The sequence below is a fragment of the Rattus rattus genome, chromosome 5 (assembly GCF_011064425.1).
Source record: "Rattus rattus isolate New Zealand chromosome 5, Rrattus_CSIRO_v1, whole genome shotgun sequence".
Classification (NCBI taxonomy): domain Eukaryota; kingdom Metazoa; phylum Chordata; class Mammalia; order Rodentia; family Muridae; genus Rattus; species Rattus rattus.
In genome coordinates this window covers 5,192,103-5,215,058 of record NC_046158.1, presented here as the reverse complement: position 1 = coordinate 5,215,058, position 22,956 = coordinate 5,192,103, and the positions used below count along the sequence as shown (strand labels likewise).

Below are 22,956 nucleotides of genomic sequence, written 5' to 3'. Positions count from 1 at the left end.
CCCAACGAACGCCCCGCACAAATATGGCTGCCAGATCTGCAGTTGGCTTGCGGACGGCAGCCGTTAGTGCGCATGCTCTCCGGCGCCCCGCACCAAAATGGCCGCTGCCTCTGTCGGTGCGGCTGCCGCGAGACGACAGTTGGTGGGCATGCTCCCTGAGTGCCTCGCTCCGGCATGGCTGCCGCCTTCACAGGAGTGTCTGTAATTCTCGGCTTCCGGTCGTAGCGGGCCAGCGCTCATTTCCCTGCTGGAAGCTGGGTAGAGCCGGGGAGAGGTGTGGAGTGAACTGTGAGAGGGAACCGCGAGCATCCGCTCCGGCTCCTGACGGAGAAGATGGCCGAGGGCGAGCGGCAGCCGCCGCCAGGTAGGACGGTTGGAGGGCCCGGGCGTGCGGGGTAGGAAAGGGGTGTGGCTCTGGGAGTCTGAGGAGATGGAGGGACGGAGGAGGTGAAGCTGACGGCCTTGGGGGTGGGAGTTGAAGGGCCAGAGCCCTGGGCTGCAGGCGGGTGGCGGGGAAGGCGACCGGTCGCGGGGAGCCCGGGGCTTATCCGGGGGCCGGGCGGGCAGAGCGGTGGGGAGGTGCAGAGCGCCTTCAGGTAAAAAGCTCTTGACCTGGTGGCAGGGTTGCCTGGGGTCGGGGCGAGTGGGATCCAGGAGGCTGGGTTCTTTATGAGACTCTGCTTGGGTGGACCTGGGTCTCACTCGGACGCCAGCCTCCTCCATGTCCTGCCCACCCTGCATCTCTTTCTTTTTTTTTTTTTTTTTTTTTTTTTCGGAGCTGGGGTCCGAACCCAGGGCCTTGCGCTTCCCAGGCAAGCGCTCTACCACTGAGCTAAATCCCCAGCCCCCCTGCATCTCTTTCCTTTCCTCCCTCCCTCCCTCCCTTCCCCGGGGCCTCTGTCCTGCAGGCTTGGCTCCGAGGGTTTCGGTATCTGCAGAGTTAATTGAGAGAAACTATCCGGGGTGTCTAAACCACTAATTTAAAAAGGCAGTCTGTGCAAGATGAGAGGGTTGGTGGCATCATCGTTTTAACTTTTGTTTACACCGTGGCCTCATTGTAGTCCATCTTAAGTATCTAGGGCAGACATACAGGCCAGATGCTCCAATAGAGACCCCCTTTTCTGGAGGAGAAGAAAGCTGTTTGCTGACTCCGTGTAGTTCAGAAGGACCTGACCGGTTCATACTTTGAAAGTGTTTGACGATTCTTCCACCACACTTCCTATTTTGTGTAACGTCTCAAGAGGGAGAAAATTTGAAAATCAAAAGAGGCACCTTTTCCGTGCACCCCAAAATGGATGAGCACAGTGGAATTCAAAACCAGACATTTATTTTAAATTATACAAAACCTCTATGAATGTGTCTTAATCAATTTTAGTGTTGACATCAAGAGATAGTAGCTATCAGGCAGTCAGACTCCTTTTGAAATGAATGAGTGTCTCTGAAGATCAGTAGGGAAGGGAAGTTGGGGACCAGAACCCAGTACTGGAGGGGGAAAAAAATCCTCAGGGTGGTTGTGGACATTTTTGAGTTACACAGACTATATGACAAGTCACCACATGTGTCCTTTAGTAGACTGAATTTGAGGAGAGTGTGGCTCAGTAAGGGTGCTTGCTGCCAAGCCTGGCAACCCGAGTTTGGTCCCGGGAACACACAAAGCGGAAGGCTAGAACTGACTTGAATGTTGTCCTCTGACCTCCACACACATACTGTAGCTCATCCATACGTGTGCCACACACACACATACACACACACACACACACACACACACAGATGTAGTTTTAAAATAATTTAAAGTGGGGTTGGGGATTTGGCTCAGTGGTAGAGCGCTTGCCTAGCAACCGCAAGGCCCTGGGTTCGGTCCCCAGCTCGGAAAAAAAAAAAGAAAAAAAGACTTTTTAAAGTGAGGTTATCAAACTTTCCTCCTGGAGTTGTGGTTTGTGGGCGTTTGACTGTGAGCAGTGTTTGGGTGTGGTGAATACTCACCGATGCAAACACTCACATCCACGTGTGAGGCGATAATCCAGCACACTCTTGGGGGTTGTGGGTGGTTTTTTTTTTTTTTTTTTTTTTTTTTTTTGAGACAGGTATCAAAAAACTGTATTCCAAATAAATCCCTGGCACTTTCTCCTGACATCCCCAGACAGGCTCTCTTCTCTGCACTCGCCACATATCCAGAACTTGTCTAGGACTAGAACTCACTGTGTAGACCAGACTGGCCCGGAAATGCCCCTGCCTCTGCCTTTTGAGCGCTGGGCTGGAGCCTGCACTACTGCATCCAGCTTGTGCTTTGGACACAAGGTCCCTGGACCAGGCTAAAAGTCATCTTGATAGCCAAGGTTGACTTTGTACCGGTCCTCCTGTCTCCCCTTCTAAGAGCTGGGGTTACAAGTGTAGGCCACCATGCTTAGCTGTTTTGTTTCGAGGCAGGGTCTCACTGTGTGCCCAGGGCTGGCTAAATGGGGGTCCTTCTGCCTCCACCCACTTTGTAGTGATGCTACTGCTCATCACTAACTACTGGCTACTTTGGGTGTTTTCAAGGGACGGTTATAAAACCCTTGGTGTTCTGATCTTACCTGTCAATGCAGGTCCCTTGTCAGAGTCTCCCTGAGACTGGAGAGGCTGTGAGTGTGCTCCTCTTATAGCCTCGGCTCTGAAGGCTTTATCCTTTGTTTGTTTTTGATTTGGGTTTGTGTATTTTTGCTGACTGCCTTTCTTTAGTGACTTACTCTTTTGCCTCACAGTGACTTACTGTTTTTGGGGGATGTAGCCAGGCCCAGAGGCCTTCTCTGTGAAATAGTGTCTGAAGGGCAGTTTCTTGCAGGAAAGAGGTCTTGTACAGGAGGACTGATCCCAGTGATCCATCCAGTAGGCTGATTGGCTTGTGGGTTGGTTATTTGGGATGGGGAGGATGTTTCCCATAAAATGTGTCCCTATAAACTGTGGTGAGCTCACCAGGCTGGTTTCAAAGGTTTTTATTTAGCTTCCTACTTCAAGTAGCAATTTACTTTTTCGAAGGGCTTGGATGGGACTGTGGGAAAAGGTGTTTGTGGGGTGGGGGTGGGGTTGCTGGACTCCACCTGCAGAACCTTTCCTCTTCCCTGCCCCCCACCTCCCATCCCTGTCCTTTAGTTTTGGGTTCTACCAAGGCCAGGAAGTTTATCTTGCTCTTCTCTCATTTTCTAGCTTTCCTCAGGTCTTCAAATGCCCTGGACTTCTCCAAGCAGGCTGCCACATGCAGAGCCGCTGCAGGCCCCTGTGGCTTTTCTGCTCTCAGTGCTTACGAGGCCTTAGAGGAGGGTAGCAGGGCAGGCTGTTTTTACCAGAGTGGGATTATACTAAAAACTGGACTTTCTTCACTTGTTAGTATGCAGATGTCCTTCCTATGCCTGTGATACAGATATTTATTTCTTTTAAAATCTATGAAGAGGGAGGGGCTGGAGAAACTGCTCAGCGTTGACTACTCTTCCAGAGGTCCTGAGTTCAAATCCCAGCAATCACATGGTGGCTCAGGCCCATCTGTAATGGGATCTGATGCCCTCTCCTGGTGTATCTGAAGACAGCTACAGTGTATTCATATACATAAAATAAATAAACAACCTTAAAAAAAAAAAAAAGGAGCCCCCCCCAACACACACACACACACACACACACACACACACACACACACACACACACACAATGGTGGCACATAGTTTTAATCCCAGCACTTGAGAGGCAGAGGCAAGTGGATCTCTGTGAGTTGAAGGTCAGCCTGGTTTATAAGAATGAGTTTCAGGATAGCCAGGACCACATACTGAAACCCTGTCTTGGGGGGAAAAACTGTGAAGAAGTTGGCTGGCTGTGGTAGCTCGTTCCTGTAATCCTAGCACTCAACAAGGCAGAAACACAAGCATTGCCATGCGTTTTAGGCTGGTCTGGGCAGCATAGTGGATTCCAGGTCAGCCTGTTTGAAACCCTCTCTTAAAACCACAAAAACAGGCACTGGAGAGATGGCCCAGAGGTTCAGATTCCGGCTACTCTTTCAGAGGGCCTGGGTTCTGTTTTAATTTGGATCCCTCTCACCTAAGTTAGCTGTGTGTTCTTGGGAACTCTGCAACCATGGATTCTACCAAGTGTGGACCAAAATGCAGGTTCTTTTCTTACCATTACTTCAGTGGTATGTTAGGAAAACTACTTTTGTGGCATTATACTGGGTATTAAGCACTATATAATCTTAACATACAGAGGAGATGATGTGGAGGCCACACTGGAATAGGACACAGTTTATACATGGGACCCGAGCATCTGAGGATCCTGATGCTCACACTAAAGGAGCTGGAGCAGACCTCCCACTCTACCAAGTGCTGACTGTCCTTGCATTTGAGGTCTCGAAGCTCTGTGGTCACCATTTTGATATACCACTTTGTCATTTTTCATCCAGTTCAAAACATTATTTGTTTTGTGATTTGTTTCTTGGTCCAGTGGTGATTTAGTGATGTGCTGCATAATTTCAACACATGTAGACTTTCTTTCTACATAGCTTTTTATAAATTACTGATCATTTGGGAATCTCATATCATACACTTCCAATCCCCCCATTTCTGCCCCTCCCATCTCCCGTGCTCCTCCCAAAAGAAAGAAAGTCCAGTTCATATACTCACTGGAGCATGACCAAACTTGTAGTGGCCAGGGAAGGGGAAGCCATCAACATTATTTTAAGCCTTTAAACATTTGTGGGAGGGCTTCTGGTTTCAGGGAAAATGAAACACACAGTTCACCTTTAACAACAATAATAAAATACATACATAGAATAAGTAAAAAACAAAAACAAAAACCAAACACAACAAAAGCCACCAGAATTAGCAAATTGATGTGCGAGGCTCCAGTCCCTTCCCTTCTCTGTTCCCAGCATTGTGTGGCAGCTCACAACTGTCTGTAACTAGTTTCTCCCGAGTATATGTGTAACTAGTTTCTCCTGAGTATATGTGTAACTAGTTTCTCCTGAGTATATGTGTAACTAGTTTCTCCCGAGTATATGTGTAACTAGTTTCTCCTGAGTATATGTGTAACTAGTTTCTCCCAGTATATGTGTAACTAGTTTCTCCTGGTATATATGTGTAACTAGTTTCTCCAGTATATTTGTAACTAGTTTCTCCCGTATATGTCTAACTAGTTTCTCCCGGTATATGTGTAACTAGTTTCTCCCGGTATATGTGTAACTAGTTTCTCCATATATGTTAACTAGTTTCTCCAGTATATGTGTAACTAGTTTCTCTCCAGTATATGTGTAACTAGTTTCTCCCAGTATATGTAACTAGTTTCTCCTCGGTATATGTGTAACTAGTTTCTCCCGTATATGTCTAACTAGTTTCTCCGGAGTATATGTCTAACTAGTTTCTCTCTCATATATGTCTAACTAGTTTCTCTCAGTATATGTCTAACTAGTTTCTCCCGAGGTATATGTCTAACTAGTTTCTCCCGAGTATATGTATATGTCTTAACTAGTTTCTCCCGGTATATGTCTAACTAGTTTCTCCCGGTATATGTCTAACTAGTTTCTCCTTATATGTCTAACTAGTTTCTCCTGTCTAACTAGTATATGTCAACTAGTTTCTCCTGAGTATATGTCTAACTAGTTTCTCCTGAGTATATGTCTTTTTTTTTTTTTTTTTTTTTTTTTTTTTTTTTGGAGCTGGGGACCGAACCCAGGGCCTTGCGCTTATAGGCAAGTGCTCTACCACTGAGCTAAATCCCCCAACCCCTGAGTATATGTCTTAACTAATTTCTCCCGAGTATATGTCTAACTAGTTTCTCCTGAGTATATGTGTAACTAGTTTCTCCTGAGTATATGTCTAACTAGTTTCTCCCGAGTATATGTCTAACTAGTTTCTCCCGAGTATATGTGTAACTAGTTTCTCCCGAGTATATGTGTAACTAGTTTCTCCCGAGTATATGTCTAACTAGTTTCTCCCGAGTATATGTCTAACTAGTTTCTCCCGAGTATATGTCTAACTAGTTTCTCCCGAGTATATGTGTAACTAGTTTCTCCTGAGTATATGTCTAACTAGTTTCTCCTGAGTATATGTCTAACTAGTTTCTCCTGAGTATATGTCTAACTAGTTTCTCCTGAGTATATGTGGGTAAAACCTCATACACATAAAAATAGGTCTTTAATAATAACAAAACCAAGCACAAAAAGAATCTGGGTTAGGCACGGCTTTAAGTCCAGCATTAGGCAGAAGCAAATGAATCTCTGAGTTCAAGACTAGCCTTGTCTATAGAGCAGAGTTCAAGGACAGCCAGGACTACACTGAGAAACTCTGTATGTGTTGTATATATGTGTATACCAGGAAATGGGGGCGGGGACGGGGAACAACAACCAACAAAGAAGACTTGTACTGGAGAGATGGCTCAGCGGATTAGGGTCTTCTGCAGACGACCTGTCGGATGCTTGGGAACAGGTTGTGTGGCTGACTGCGTTTGTGACTCTAGCTCCAGGGGCTCGCTTTTGGTCTCCTGACATGCATATAGCCATACACAGAGGCACACATAGAATACACATGCCTAGACACATAAATAACATACATTAATATGACATGCATATAGCCATACACAGAGACACACATAGAATACACATGCCTAGACACATAAATAACATACATCAATATGATTGATATACTAATTTTTTAAATTTTTGGGTCTTTTTTGAATCAGTATTTCTCTGTGTAGCCCTGGCTGGCCTCGAACTCACAAAGATCCACCTGCCTCTGCCTCTCAAGTGCTGAGACTAAAGGTGTGTACCTCCACTGCCTGGGAATAAAATATCTTTTAAAAATTAAGATAATAAAAGCAAAATTGAAAAAGCAGAAAAACAGTCACAGGGCTTTCCATTACCTGGGTGCATCCCTAGGTAGTGTGACCTTACAGTTCATATCTGGGTACATCCCCAGGTCCTGTGACCTTACAGTTCGTATCTGGGTACATCATCAGCTTCCTGTGACCTTACAGTTCATATCTGGGTACATCATCAGCTTCCTGTGACCTTACAGTTCGTATCTGGGTACATCCCCAGGTCCTGTGACCTTACAGTTTGTATCTGGGTACATGCCCAGGTCCTGTGACCTTACAGTTCATATTTGGGGTGTTTCTAATCTTTTCTATGCAGCAAAGGACCTTGGGCGTATTTTTGTTTCTCTGACCACACCTGTAGGGCAAAATGCTCATTGAGCCCCATGGCCACTGTTTGCAGTTTTTACCTGAAGAAGAAGAGTGGCGCTGCTCCACAGCAGCCTGAGCAGGTGGCACCTCCGAATGTCCCAGGAGAGCCCTGCCTCCCTCCTCACATTAGTGCCACACAGTTTTGATCTTCTAACCTTACCTGGAAAAAGACCTCAAGTAATTTATGATTTCCTTTTGATTATTTGGTTATGTTGATGATTTTTTCCGCTGTTAGTTGCAGTTTGTACTTTTTAATTTTTTCTGTGGAGGTATAAAGGCCAACGTTTCTTTCTTTTCTTTTTTTTTTTAAAGACAGACTCAGGCTACCTTAGAACTTACTATATAGCCCAGCCCGACCTCCAAGTTGGAGATATCCTCCTGCCTCAGCCTCTCAAATCTTGAGACTACAGGCAAGTGCGTGGATGATAGGTGTATGCCACAGTGCCTGCTTGGCTTTGACTTTTAACGCATGTTGTCCGGTTAGGAGGGGCTGTTAGAAAAGTTGCCAGTCACTGTGTGTGTGCTTGTGCTTCTATTCGTGCCAGGATGTGTGCAGCAGAGGCCGGAGATCGGTTCTGGATGTTGTCCTCGTGCTTTTTTGAGGCAAGGTCTCTTACTGAACCAGGAACATATGCTCCAGCTGGGCTTGCTGACTGGTGTGCTCCATGGGTGCCCCTGAGTGCCTCTCCAGTGCTGCAGCTGTGTGTGTGCCTGTGCCCAGCTCTTTCGTGTATATGGGGATCTAAGCTCAGGTTCTCGTTCTTTGTGACAAGCACTTTACCAACTGAGTCACCTCCCTGGTCTGCTTGGCCTTTTCACTCCTCCTCAATGAAAGTCTGGAAGCTGGGAGGTTTGGCTAGATTTTTCCTGAACTCAAAGACTGGGGTCTTGCTTAAAAATGAGCGAGCCAAAGGGGTTGGGGATTTAGCTCAGTGGTAGAGCGCTTGCCTAGGAAGCGCAAGGCCCGCAAGGCCCTGGGTTCAGTCCCCAGCTCCCGGGTGTGTGTGTGTGTGTGTGTGTGTGTGTGTGTGTGTGTGTGTGTGTGTGTGTGTGTGTGATGATGGCCCGAGCCAGGGGTTGGGGATTTAGCTCAGTGGTAGGTAGAGCGCTTGCCTAAGAAGCGCAAGGCCCTGGGTCTGGGTTCGGTCCCCAGCTCCGGGCGGGGGGGGGGTGGATGAGCGAGCCAGAACCAGCCGTAGAGGCGCACACCTTTAATCCCAGCACTCAGGAGGCAGTGGCAGCAGATCCCTTGAGTTCAAGGCCAGCTTGGGCTACAGAGTGAGTTCTAGGGCAGCTAGGGCTGCACAGAAACCTTGTCTGGCGGGTGAGGGGGTGTGAAAGAGAGAGCTGGGTATGGTGTCCCACTCCTTGATCCCAGCACTTGAGAGGTAGAGACAAGCAGAGCTCTGAGTTTAGCCTCGTCTACATCAGAGTTTTAGGCCAGCCAGGGCTACATAGAGGGACCCTACCTCCAAAAAAACAGGGAGGACCTAGAGGCAGGGATTAATTACCTCTTTGTTTTTTTCGTTTTCTTCATCAAGATTCTTCAGAAGAGACCCCTTCAGCTACTCCGACCTTCATCATTCCAAAAAAGGAGATCCACACAGTCCCAGATATGGGCAAATGGAAGCGCTCTCAGGTATGGTGGTGCCTGCACCTGGGCGGTCAGACTGTGGAGGGATGAGAGGGTGCCAGCGTCCCCTCCCTCCCAGGCGGTGCACAGAGTTGCACATCAGGAAGGTTTGACTGCCATCCCACTCTGGTTACATCTTTCATCGCTCCTTTGAGGTTATACTGGACTCACAGGCGTCTGCTAATTCTTGCTTACAACCCCACAGGTGTTAAGAGCCAGTGTAACAGAGGGAGAGACTCGCTTGTGGACACCTCGGTCGGAACATGGCCATACTAATAATAGTTAGGAACTGAGATCTAGTGTCCTGGGAGCGGCAGATGGTGGGCAGAAGACGACGACTCAGGCTTACAGTCCAAAACTGAGGAAAAAAAGAAAGACCACTTGGAATTCTCAGGAAGGGATTTGGGCCCAGCTCCATTCAGGCACTAACGCTAGGTCTGCAGCTGCCACAGAGAATGTCAATTGCACAGACAGCAGGCACGAGGACTTGTGCGACAGATTATCCATGCCACAGCCATGTGCCTTACTCCATCGAGTAGGAAGAGTCACAGGAACCTGTCCCTCTTTCACAAGCCTGCCCTCTGACATTTGCAGATGGCTATCTTGTCCTTTCCTGACTAGTCACCAGGTTAAGCACCTTAGTCTCTCTGACTGCTCAAAGGCCATATGGATGGAGCCCTTTTGCCATCTCTGTTGTACTGTCTGAAGTTTCTCAGTTTCAGCACTGTTGACATTTGGGGTAGGAGTCTTGTAGGGAGCAGTCCTCTACCCACTGAGTGTCACCAGACACTATCTACACATCCCTAGCTGAGGTGTTCTTACCTGGATCTCGCTATTTGGCTGTGACGAACCTTTTACATTCCATGGCAAACACCAGCTCTGCTCTGGACAAGGGCCGGGGCCTGGCCTGGGTGGGAGGGCCGGGGGCCCCGGTGTAGACTCACCCCCTCTAGATGCCAAGTGTCTCTTTTCCTGGCTCATTATGGGCATCCCAGCACCCACAGACTGAGGAGGAAGACAGTGAAGATATAAGATAGAGTGGAGGCACTTGCTCTCAAAACTGCTTCCTTGGGGCCTGTGTCTTGGTGGGTTTTCCCTCCCCGTGTTAGGGTAACCTGCAACCCAGCAGGCAGAAAGTACAGTTGGCCATGGCACTGGCGGGCGGGCTAGGAGGCCCGTCGGGCTGTGGGCAGGAAGCAGCTCCTGCTGGAAGCAGACTGATATGTAGCTACCCTCCTGTCCTGGGACCTAGCTGGACGATGATCTGGAGAAGGGAGTGTTGGGGGCATTCCTTGAACTCCTGCTGGTACTGTCTGGGTACTAGTCAGACATTCGGCTACTCAGCTGTAGAGGTAGGCTAGCAGGGTCCTAGCTCTATGTCTCGTAAAACCCTGGTCGTGGAAAACCATGGGCAGATTACCTCCTCCCTTGACGTCCTGGTCTCTGTGTAGGTAAAGTGGTGACAGTACGGTCTCATGGGACTGTCCTAAGAAACTGCCAGCAGCCACTGTGAGCACTCAGAATCTAGGCTGCAGGTTGGGGTGCTTGTGATTCCTGCATTGCTGGCTTCGTTGACGGGAAGGATGAGTGCATTTGGTACTCCATGTCTGCCTCTGTACTAGGTTGGGAGCAGGAGCTGGGGAGCTTGGGCGAACCTAGAGCAGATGAGATCTGACACCCTCCTCCTCTCTGTTCTCCCTGGTTTTCTAGGCATATGCTGACTACATCGGCTTTATCCTAACCCTGAATGAAGGTGTGAAAGGGAAGAAGCTAACCTTCGACTACAAAGTCTCTGAGGTAGGCACAAGCAGGGAGCCTGCTGCAGAGCCAAGCAGGCTGAGCACAGCAGGCGGGTGCAGTCACTGCCCCAGGACAGTGCAGTTAGCATTCACGGCCCACAGGTCTAATGTTTTAAATCTATGAATAAAGTAATATTTATAACTGAAATCAAGACAAATATGCAGGTTATGACCTGTATTTTTTCTAATTGGTATTTTTATTAAACTTGGAATTAAAGATGACAAAAGAGGCTGGAGATGTGGCTCAGTGGCCAGGCGCTTCCTTAGCACACACAGCCCTGGGTTCCACGAAGCACAGGAGGTAGGTGAGTCTGTGGAGAGAGGACTAGGAGGAGCATGTATGGCACCAGTGTGGCACATCAGCACAGACGTGGCATGCGTTGGGCCCTGAGTTCAAACCCCAGCACCACAACTGCCCAGGGCAACCCCAGTAACAGTGTACAGCACACTTCCTGTCTGTTGTCATAACTGGCATATCCTATTGAGAGAGGCCTCATTGTTTAAACTGTCCTGACATTGCAGCTGCATCTCTGGGCATCCACCGAGGAGATCTGCAGACCCTGTTTTCTCGCGCTTCACTGCTAGTGGAAAGGCCGCGCAGACAGCACAGGCAGGCTCTTGCTCTGGGTTGCTCCTGTGTAACAGCTGTCTGGTTATGTTAGACAGCCGTGATTATGGTGTAGTCTTCCAGTCTGCTTGCTGTTCCAATGCCATCTCCCAGAACTAGGTCCCAGGCCTCCAGTGGCCTCTTGGGTTCATGTCCCAGTTGGCCCAGGGCCACCCTGAGCCTCTTATCTCTTGGCACTTTGGCTCTCTGCCCTCTGGGAACAGCTGGGCTGTTGGGTAAGACCCTGGCCTAGTTTCTTCATTTGTTCCAGGCTGAGCTTACCCTTTTTATCCTCATACCAGGTCCCCAGTACAGTCACTTCTTGGCCTGTTGGCTCCTGGGTGACATAGTCTGGTTCTTTATACAAGATGGGGAGAGACAGCTGTCCCTTGAGAGCAAGCCCACAAGTGACTCCGTGGGTTGGCTCTTGTTGGGCGGTGGCTTTGGGCGTCGACTGACTGAGCTCAGCAGTGCCCAGTGTGCTGGAGACATTGGGGGGCTCATTACGGAGAATTCCATAGTTATCTGCAAGCACTGAACTGCCAATCCCTCTGGGATTCTGTGCTCCCAAGGCTCCTTGGGAGCCTTACTAACCGGGGGTTGCTTTGGCTGCAGGGCTATTCTTTTGGGAGGGTCATACCATGGTTTAGGCTGAGAGGGTTTCTAGCACGTCACCTCCCAGGTGAGTGGCTTTGTCCTTTGTGTGTGTGTTGGGATGGAATCCAGTACTTTGCACATAACTAAGGCAAGAGCTCTACCACCAAACCACATCCCCACCTCCCATTCTATTCCTTGGGACTATGTCCTTCCCCACCCTCTTTCTTTTTTTTTTTTTTTTTTGAGGTCTTGATATAGCCCTGGCTGTCCTGGAATTCACTGTGTAGACTAAGCTGGCCTCAAACTTGGTATCTTCCTGTCTCTGCCTTCCAAGTACTGGGATCACCACACCCAGCTTTTCTTCCTGTCCTTTTGGTAGAGTGGCTGGCTCCTCAGGGTGCGTGCTGTGAGGTGCGGAGGCACTGGGCTCCCAGATACAGGGCTTTAGCATGCGCCGAATGCCTCTGCTGCTGTTAGCTCTGTCAGGAGGTTCACTCAGCTCTAAGTTTTCATCAGGTGTTGTTGCTTCAGCTGGGCCCTCCTGAGCCGGGTGTGTCTCTATGCCTGCCTCGCTGGGTACACAGCCATAGTCAGTTTGGTGTCCAGGAGTCTCCCTTATTGGCTGGGGCAGCAGAAGGATCCAGTCTTAGCATGTGGCCATAGATGTACAGGCTTTCTTTGTACCACTTGGCACAGCTGCCAGAGTTCCTGCGTTCTCTCAGTAGAGCGCAGATGACTCAAGAGAGAGAGGAGGGCTCTAGACCAGTGTCTTCCATATAACTTGAAACAGAGTGAACCAGAGTCAGGTACAGTTTATCTAGACCCATGAGGACAGGTTGTTCTTTAGATTATGCTGGTGCTAGTACTAGGGAGGTAGGTTTTTTCTGTTTTTTTTTTTTTTTTTTTTTTTAAAGAAAGAGTGATAGGCCTGGAGAGATGGCTCAGCGGTTAAGAGCATTGACTGCTCTTCCAGAGGTCCTGAGTTCAATTCCCAGCAACCACATGGTGGCTCACAACCATCTGTAATGGGATCTGATGCCCTCTTCTGGTGTGTCTGAAGACAGCTTCAGTGTACTCAGTACATAAATAAATCTGAGAGAGAGGGAGGGAAGGAAGAAGGAAGAGAGAGAGGGAGGGAGGGAGAGAGGGAGATTGGGAGGGAGGGAGGGGGGAAAGGCAGGCATTTTGTTTGTTTATTGAGACAGGATCTCTGTAGTCTTTTCTGGCCTGACCTTACTCTGTGGACCAGGCTGGCCTTGAACTCACACAGGAGGCCTGCCTCCTGAGTGCTGGAAGGAAAGGCATTTGTTACCACACCTTTTTTTTTTTTTTCACCTCTTTGTTTTTAACGTACTGAGGGGCAGAATGACAAGTTGGTTAGTGTAATTTTAGAGAAGATTTTAGTGGTCCATGAAGTTTAAGGGGCACCTATAGGGATGGAACGGGCGGGCACACGTTACTCTTCATGCCTTGGGGTAGAGTAGGGTGGTTCCAATCCCCTGAGTTCAGAAGGAGGAGTTATGGGTCTTAATTACTCATTGGCCCAGCTGAGCCAGCTGCTGGCTCCAGGCTTCTCCTGGCCTCAATTTACACCCCTTATCCCTTGTTGGGGCCCAAGCAGAGATCTCCAGGGAGCCTGGGGCTTCCTGGAGCTAAGGTGTTCCAGCCTTCTGTACGCAGAGTTGCTATGTGAAATGAGTTGTGGCTGTACTTAGCAGCTGTTCCGAGTGACCTGGAACTCACAAAGCCTGGCTGGGCAGCACTTGCTCAAGATAGCTTACACCACGCCAGGCACTGCCTGAGCCTGCAGGCACCTTGCTCCTTCCAGACCACAAGTATAGGTGAAGGCGGAGTAGGAGGGCAGCACTCAGGGCCATTCTGAGTCCCTGCCGCCGCAGACCCTGGCCAGCAGTTCACTGCAGATAGAGAGATACTGCAGGTCCCAAATATTGCAGTGTTTTCCAGGTCCCGTGTGAGGTTTAATAATAAGGACGAAGAGACGTCTGTGTAGTAGGCTATTGGTCTGTTTGCTGGGGCAGTCTCTCAGCAGGACTCTAACTTAACCCAACCTCTCTGCCATTGCATTTCTCCATGTGGCTCTCACCTCCCTGACCTGTTCCCATTCTGCCTCTTCTGTGGTCAGCCTGTGTTTTTCTGTCAGCCCCAACTCCATCGCACAGCTCTTTTCATTATGCAAAGAGCCGCACTCCCTACTCAAGCCATGTAACCTTCCTCCAGGCAGCCTGCCTTGCTTTTGTGGGCTGGTGATCCTGTTAGCCTGGTATGGGCTAAATTAACCTTTGAGAACTGAGGAACATACTTTTCTAAGAGCCAGTAAATACAGTATTTGTGGGTGACCCCAACCCCACATGTGAGGGCAAGGGTCTGTATCTACCTACAGGGTTCAGGGCTGCATTAAGTACTTGTCTTTTTGCTGTGATCAGGACTTGACAGGAAGCAGCTTAGGAGGGGTTTACTCTGGCAGTTCATGGTGGTGGGGAAGGCAGGCTGACAACAAGGGTGTGAGGCTCCAGGTCGGGAAGCAGAGGATGGAAGCTGGCGCTCAGCTCGCTCCCTCCTTTTCCCCTTCCCACTCAGCCTGGGATGCAGCACATGCAGTTAAACCTCAGACACACAGAGCAGCAGTGAAGACTGTCTGACTTAGTGTTTCTAACCGCTGTGACGAAGTGTCATAACCAAAACCGACTGTGGAGAGGAAGTGTACTTCAACTGACAACTAGCTCTTAGGTCACAGTTTATCACTGAGGGAAGTCGGGTCAGGAATTTAAGCAGAGGCCATGGAAAAAATGCCGCTCACTGACTTGCTCACCCTGTTTTTTGTAGAACCCAGGACCACCTGTCCAGGGTTAGCACCGCCCACAGTAAGTTGGGCCCCTCCATGTCAACCAAGAAAATGTAGCACAGGCTTGCCCATAGGCTGGTCTGCTGGGGTGTTTTCTCAGTTAAGGTTCCCCCTTCTGATATGACTTTAGCTGCATTAAGTTGACATAAAACTGGCCAGCAAAGAGCGGAAGCACCAGGCTGCATTTTTATCTCTTCCGTTCATGTGTGTTGTTCAGTGAAGGTCTTCAGTCATATCTGCCTTAGCAAAGTTGGGGCTGTTGCTTGTGCCTGTCTGTCTAGTAGGCCGGCTGAAGAATCAGCCGGAACTACCCATGACATGCTCTTGTTAGCCAAGTGTTCCCTGGTCCTCCTTCATATTCTGGACAGTCGGCAACGAAGGGGGAAAGCTAGGAGAGCTGCCAGCCTAGGGGACTTCCTTCTGTAGCTCCAGTAGGGCCACTAGTCATTGTGGTATGTGGTTCCTCTGTCACACCTCCACAGGCCATCGAGAAGCTGGTGGCACTTCTTGATACGCTGGATAGGTGGATTGATGAAACCCCGCCAGTGGACCAGCCTTCCCGATTTGGGAACAAAGCCTACAGGACCTGGTATGCCAAACTCGATCAGGTGAGCCTGAATGGCCGGGCCAGCGGGAACTACCGTGGTCCCAGATGGGGCAAGGTCTGTGTTCAGAGCAGGCCTGTCTAGCTTCCAAGCATAAAAGCAGGATTTGTCAGAATGGCAGTTTTATTTACCTGAATCACAAAATCACCCTCCCTCAGCCAATCTCCTGGGAACAACAGGTGTCCTGTGTGAGTCGCTCATTAAGTCATTTTATTAGCAGCAGATTGGAAATTACTCAGGCCCCATCATTAGAGGGCAAGTTAACTGTACTGGACCTCCTATCTGAGTACTATGCAACTATGAAAAGGATATCAAGTGGCTGGAGAGATGGCTCAGCGGTTAAGAGCACTGGCTGCTCTTCCAGAGGTCCTGAGTTCAATTCCCAGCAACCACATGGTGGCTCACAACCATCTGTAATGAGATCTGATGCCCTTTCCTGGTGTGTCTGAAAACAGTGACAGTGTGCTCGTATCTGGTGTGTCTGAAGACAGCGACAGTGTACGCATATCTAGTGTGTCTGAGGACAACTACGGTGTATTCGTATATACAATAAATACATACAATGAAGAACTCATTAAAAAAAAGAGTAAGAGTAAGGAAGCCAGAGGCAGTGGTGGTGATGGAAAGGCCTTTAGTCCCAGCACAGGGGAAGCAGAGGCAGGCTGTGAGTTTGAGGCCAGTCTGATCTACAGATTGAGTTCCAGGACAGCCAGGGTTACACAGAGCAAACAAAAATGAAAAAGAATAAGGAAAACCCGGGCGTGGTGGCACACACTCTTAGTCTCCATATGTGGGTGGCAAAAAGCACACGGATCCCTGTGAGTTTGAGGCCAGTCTGACCTATAGCAAGTTTACATCAGCCAGGGCTGTATACTAACAAACCAAACCAATCAAACAACAACAAAAACAGTGTAACTTGAGAAATGACTCTAACACTTAAGGGTCCCAGTTCTCCTTAAAATCTAAATCTTAGCTGTGCTCCTATAAAACAAAAATTATATACTCTTACTTCAAAACCAAGGAGGTTCAAGGTAGAGTTATGATCATATCAAAGCAGAGCCAAAATTCAACAGTGCAAAAATCTCAGCTTGTAACGTGTGGGACCCACCCATGGTCTTCTAGGCTCCAAAGGGCGTGTGCGGCCCTGCTTCTTGCTCTGCCATCTGCAGCGCACACAGCTTGTCTTGTAGGCTCAGGTTGACCTACAAGAAAACCACTGCTGTCCTGTGGTTTCTACCCCAACAGAGGCTGTCCTGTCATTAATAGCCCCCATAGCTCGGCCTTCCTTCAGGGACTGTGACCTTACCACTCTGTTAATCCTCAGCTCCTCTCCTCCACGACTCTCCATGGGCCTTACACACTGCCAAGTTGAGCTACAGCCTGAGATGCAGTCCTGCCCCCCAGGACCACAGCTTCTGTCTACTGACAGAGCTCACTGTGAGCACACTGTAGCTGTCTTCAGACACACCGGAAGAGGGCATCAGATCCCATTACAGATGGTTGGGAGCCACTATGTGGGTGCTGGGAATTGAACTCAGGACCTCTGGAAGAGCAGTCAGTGCTCTTAACCACTGAGCCATCTCTCCAACCCCAGTCAGTGCTCTTAGCCGCTGAGCCATCTCTCCAGTTCCCTGCATTTGCTTTATAATGGGTTTCTCCATAAAGTGCTGTCCTGTGCCGCCCCCTCCCCACAACCTGCGCGTTTGAGGGCTGTGGAGAGGGGGCACTGTGAGACTCTGCCCCTGAGGTTTTAGTCTTGTGAAGAAGTTGCCCCTTCAGAGCATCTGGTAAATACAACTCCAGGTCTTTGTGGAGAGTAACAGTGCTCACGGGGCCAGGCAAGGCCTTGTGGTGGCAGTATGTCCAGTTCCGGTTAGAGAGGTGCTACTTCCTGATCTGTCTCTCTGTGAGCACACCACTGTCCAGGAGCAGCCTCTGCACGGTGGAACGTGGCCACCTTGGAGTTTGAGAAGATAGAGGGAGCTCCCAATATGCAGGAAAACTGCAGCCATCTGGTGGGTCTGTGTCTGTAGTGCACCGAACACCCAAGCAAGCTGCAGAGTGTTCTAGCTCTCCGGCAGGGCCCTTCAAACTTGGGGAAATGGATATCCTCCAGCCTCTCCTGATTACTGTCCCACACATTGATTTTATGTGCACGCTTTGACTTTCATATCTGTAGGCTCCTTTACCTGGCCTTCCATTGGTCGGGCTCATCGAGCCGTTGCTCGGGGTGCCCTTCTCTTTGGTGTGTAGCAGTCTGCTGCAGACACGCACGCTGCATTTATTCTGCTATCTGGGGACATTCTAGCTGAGCCTTTATGTTTGAGCTAGGATAAAGCAGACTACAGCTTACTGCCCTTGGAGTGGATCCCCCAACTGTGGGGATAACAGGCCGACATCTCATGACCTCCGTAGGCCTTTGGGAGAGTTGAACTCTTGTCTTGCTCCCAGAGTCACCCCAGGTATCCCCTTTTCTCTGGCCACTCAGAACTGGGAAGCAGGCAAGTCTCGATGCCTGGACCCCAGGCAGATGCTTCCCAATGGTGCCTGCTCTAATGCTGCCACACTGTGTGTCTCTTATGTTATCAGGAAGCAGAAAACTTGGTGGCCACAGTGGTCCCCACCAACCTGGCTGCTGCTGTGCCTGAAGTGGCAGTTTACCTGAAGGAGGCTGTGGGGAACTCCACACGCATTGACTACGGCACAGGTATCTGCTGCTGGGGGGCTCTGGGTGGTTGGGGGCCTTGCTGCTCTCTTCATGTTGCCTGACCTGCTTCATCGTCCTCCACAGTCTTGGGGGCCTCTGAGTAACCAACAGTTTGTCATGCCTCTGGGGGAGTGTGGTGTGTGTGTGTGTGTGTGTGTGTGTGTGTGTGTGTGTGTGTGTGTGTGTGTGTGTGTGTGTGTGTGTGTGTGGTGTGTGTGTGTGTGTGTGGTGTGTGTGTGTGTGTGTGTGTGTGTGGTGTGTGTGTGTGTGTGTGTGTGTGTGTGGTGTGTGTGTGTGTGTGTGTGTGGATGTGTGGATGGGGTTTCAGTGTTGTGAGGGATAGTGACTGCTGGCTCTATCTTACTCCAGCAGAGGGTGTGTGTGTGTGTGTGTGTGTGTGTGTGTGTGTGTGTGTGTGGTGTTGTGTGTGTGTGTGTGTGTGTGTGTGTGCTGGCTGTGTCTGTGTGTGTGTGTGGTGTGTGTGTGGTGTGTGTGTGTGTGTGTGTGTGTGTGTGTGTGTGTGTGTGTGTGTGTGTGTGTGTGTGTGTGTGTGTGTGTGTGTGTGTGTGTGCAGGATTAGTGTGGTGGGATGGGTTTCAGTGTTGTGAGGGATAGTGACTGCTGGCTCTATCTTACTCCAGCAGAGGGTGCTATAGCTACAGGCATGGCACCTGCTGATTTCTGTTCCGGGTGAAGCGGCTGCTGCTTAGGTGCCTCATCATCTGGAGATAGTTTATTGAGCACTTATTAAAGGCAGCTGCCTAGAGAAGAGAGTTTGATAGCTCACTGTCCCCCTCACATCTCTTTTCTCTCAGCCATTTTCTTTGTCTGATGATCTTTGGCCCTGTCATTCATTTTAGCCAAGCTGTTGCACGCCCCTTAAAGAGAAGTGTTCTCTAGGTTGGGATAGACTCTACAGCTCAGGAGACCCTTGTTGTGATAAGGGTTTCCTTTCCTTCTTTCCCTAACGTGGGCATTTGAGAGATGTGCTGTCTCCCACTTGGTTGGGAAGGAAAGCCAGAGGAAGCCTGGTGTTAGAGCAGGCCCTGGGGAAGGCGTCCCTGGAGCCAGAGCCTTGGAGAACTTTGTCCTCAGTTCCCCTGGCTGCTGGCAACAGCTCTGAGACCCGGGACATAGGGCGCTCCAACTAACTGTAGGAGATGTCATAGGGCTGTCATCTGGAAATGTCCAGGTGACCATAACTGAGCGTGTGCAAATCCGTATCTGGCCACTGTCTGTTCTGCAGTCTGTTCTGTAGCTGGAACCCCGGGCTCGTCCTCCCTCCAGATGTCTTACCACATAAGGAGCGGGCTCCAGTCCAGCGGAAACTTGTACAGAGCTTCCCATTGCTGTCGGATGGGACTGGGGGAGAGGACGGTACCTCTTACCTCGAGATTTGTCCTCAGTGCACATGCAAGCTCTTACCATGGCTGTTCACATCCCTCTGGCCACGGCTCCCTTTCCTGCGCTCTGCTGTGGGCACACTGATTTTTACCTTGGGCCTTTGTACACTGTTGCCTCTGGCTAAAATGATTTCCTACTGTCCTTTTTGCTGGCCATCTCCTATTCCTCTTTCATTTCAAACATTATTTCCTTAGGGGAAAACCTTGAACTCTGAAATTAGGGTCCCCCTAGGATGTGCCTTAGTTACCCATCTGTCTCCCCAATAGCTAACCTCAAAGCAGTAACTGTAATGCAATGTCTGTGGTCTCCGGCAAACCGTGAGCTCTGTGAGGCAAGGACTCATTTGTTCTGGGACCCAGCATGGAAAGTGTCTGCTCACATAGTAGATGCTCAGTAAACTGGGCCTGCAAAGTAAGATGCGGGTGCCAGCGCTCGTGGCTGCTGAAAGGCCCAGGATCTAACTCAGTCTGTGCCTTCCTGCTCAAAGGAGCTGGGGGACTTCTAGAAGACGTCACCTTGGGCCATTTTCTTCCCCAGGGCATGAGGCTGCCTTTGCTGCTTTCCTCTGTTGTCTCTGCAAGATTGGTGTGCTCCGGGTGGACGACCAGGTGGCTATTGTCTTCAAGGTGTTTGATAGGTGAGAGTCACCTAGGAGGGGAGGAGAGGGCATGTGGTACCTGGTGTTGACCACGTGGAGGCACTGTTCTGAGGCTGATTTTCACAACCTTATCCCATAGAAGAGGAAACAGGTGTCTGTGACGTCACTAAAGGCAGGAGGCACGCTTCTGTGCAGTGCAAGTGTGCAGGGACCTGTGCGAGCTGCGCAGCCCCTAGGGCACACTGCTGTCCTGGTGTTGGCACGCCTCCGGTTCTGCAGGTGACCCATGTGCACAGCTTCTGATTTCTGACACCGGGGACCTCACCCACTTTGCGGTGGTACCTGAGATTAGAGAAGGGGACTCCTGCCTAGGGTATTACAAGTTGCCAGTTAATAACACTAAGCCTGGTCTCCACGTGGTGTTTTGTCCCTCTCGTTGACAGAAGACATCTGAGGGAGAGGAAAAAGTCCATTGGCTCACTTAGCAGCACCGTTCTCCGTCCCTGTCATGTGCTGAAGAATGCCATTCCTTACCTTTCTCTCTCCTTCCTTCCCGCCCCTCCTGCACAGGTATCTTGAGGTTATGCGGAAGTTGCAGAAGACATACAGGATGGAGCCTGCGGGCAGCCAGGGCGTGTGGGGTCTGGATGACTTCCAGTTCCTGCCCTTCATCTGGGGCAGCTCCCAGCTCATAGGTACTCACCTCTCTGCCCTGTACCCCATGGGTGCAGCCGTGTTCCCCAGGTCCCTCCTGCTCCCTTCCTCCTGCCCAGGACACACAACGGCAGCTTGTAGAGCAGGACATTAGACCAGCTTAGACCGGCTGTTGATGGAGCTTGTTTGCTGTCGACTTAAGCTGTGAGCCAGTGTGGCCAGCTAGAGCAAGTGGTGGTGGTAGTCCACTGGGATAGTGGGAAGTGACGTGGACAGGAGCCAGGGCCGTGTGCCTGCTGCAGGATAGACCAGGTGAATGCCTCCAGCTCCTGCAGCCCTGTGGGGTTTCCCTTGGAAATGTGAGGCTCTTTTGATTGGTGATGATCGATGTCATCCACAGTTAGGACGGAAATCTGCGGGTGCAGACGAGTCGCTGCCAAGTGCGCTTCCTGTGCTGCTCAGGTCTGCTCTGCCACGCTCCTTACTGTGAAAAGGGTTACCCAGGCCTGGGCAGGTCTCGGGATCCGCCACTGGGCCGCGTTACTGATCTCCTTAGTTCTGTGGAGAATGGACTGCTACTAAGTAGTGCTCACAGATACCTAACGGCTGACAACTTGCCATGCTAGGCACTTTGACCACAGCCTTCTCAGAGACTCCACGAGGATAGCATACCTAGTGTAGCCCCAGCATCTGGCGGTGTGTGTGTGTGTGTGTGTGTGTGTGTGTGTGTGTGTGTGTGTGTGTGTACATGTATATGTGCGCGCGCATGATTTCAGTCTTGCTGTGTAGGTGTAGAGACCGAGCCTTGAAGGCTGGAGGCATCCATGTCATCCATCCATTCAGTTTGCTAGGGCACAGTCCCATGTCACCTGGGTGTAGCTTTAGTTGCCTCATTGCACGAGCGCTGTGGAGCCTGCTTCTGATACCATGACTGACACAGCGAAGGTGTAGTTAGCTCCACTAGGGCTACTCTCTCCCTGGCTGGCCTGGAGCTCACCTACCTCTGCATGCTGGGAGTAAAGGTAAATGCACCACAGCCAGCGGGTGACTTCTAAGATAGGTGCACACTCTCTAATGGTGCTTACAGCAGAGGCTGGTGCTGACAACTAGGAGCAGAATTGTTGTCATGGTGAAGAGGATGTCTGTCACCTCTGCTGATTGGTGGCACATCAGGTTCGTGTGCACCAGTGTCACCATGGGTACACGCATCATGGCTAGCTGTGTACAGTGAGGGCCTTGCTGGTGACGTGGTTTCTCAGTCCCATTATGATGTGTGCACTAAGCAGAGGCTCTACCATAGCTCTCCCCTAGTACACAATGGTTGTAAAATGTCCGAGGTGGGCACCTTGTGCTCAGGCTGGGTCATAGCTGTTCTGAAGCCCAGGCCTCTGCTTTTCCCAGACCACCCCCACCTGGAGCCCAGACATTTTGTGGACGAGAAGGCGGTGAGCGAAAACCACAAGGACTACATGTTCCTCCAGTGCATCCTGTTCATCACCGAGGTGAGAGCCACACCAGCCTGTTAGGCACCTCAGCTGCTGGGCTCCTTTGCCCAGCTGCCGCCTTCTCCCAGAACCAGGAGGACCCTTTCTTTGTTACATTTGAGTTGGATCCTCACTCTGCTGCCCAAACTGGCCTTAAATTCATGATAGTCTTCCTGCTTCAGCCTCCTGACTGGGGTTAGAAATAAGCCACCACACTCGGCTCCCATGGGCTGATGGGTTAAGTTGTCGTTGTCAGCTGGACTTGGTGGCCTCGCAGCAGACTTAAAGGGTGCCATGCATTGTATTAGGGGTGCAGTGAGTCTCTAGAGCCCTGTGTTTATGGACTCAGGTTGAAATCCTGAGAGGAGCGGAAGTGCTGGGAGTAGTTTGTGTCTGCCTCGGTGGTGTTTAAGAGGTGACAACAAGCGGCCTGTGGAGGCGGTCACTGGGCCCTCACCACCTGGCACATTCCCTGACTGGAAGCTCTTGTCTCACTGAGGCAGGATTCTCCACAGTATGGTCTCAAGGTGGCCCAGGGACTGAAAATCCATGGCTTTGGGCCCACACCAGAATCTTCTCAAGGGCCCACAGTCTCAGGGCCTTGCTTCTAGGAAGTGTTAGAACCTTTGATTCTCTCTACCTGTACCTCTCAAGTCAGTCTCACCCATCCCAAGTTTACACAGTCCTGTCTTCTCTTCCACGCCCCTATATGTTTGCCCTGTGGATTACACGTGGTCTCCTGCTCGTGAACACCGCTCTCTTGGCTCCCTGTTCTGAGCTGAGCAGGGAAAAGCCTGGTTAGCAGCCT

General features: G+C 50.2%; 1 protein-coding gene across 2 annotated transcripts in view; it reads left to right on the top strand.

Annotated features, from left to right (window-relative positions):
- Nucleotides 1-77: 77 nt before the first annotated feature.
- Ptpa (protein phosphatase 2 phosphatase activator) overlaps nt 78-22,956 on the top strand; it is a 30,630-nt gene continuing 7,751 nt past the window's right edge. The window contains exons 1-8 of one of the 2 annotated variants that reach the window (XM_032902852.1): nt 80-364; nt 8,739-8,836; nt 10,541-10,627; nt 15,179-15,304; nt 17,891-18,008; nt 19,950-20,049; nt 20,581-20,705; nt 22,066-22,166. In XM_032902852.1, coding sequence (XP_032758743.1) covers nt 334-364; nt 8,739-8,836; nt 10,541-10,627; nt 15,179-15,304; nt 17,891-18,008; nt 19,950-20,049; nt 20,581-20,705; nt 22,066-22,166 — 786 coding nt within the window. In that variant the 5' untranslated portion in view covers nt 80-333. Of the gene's footprint in view, nt 365-8,738; nt 8,837-10,540; nt 10,628-15,178; nt 15,305-17,890; nt 18,009-19,949; nt 20,050-20,580; nt 20,706-22,065; nt 22,167-22,956 lie in introns of both variants that reach the window. The other variant, XM_032902853.1, reaches the window with a different exon arrangement.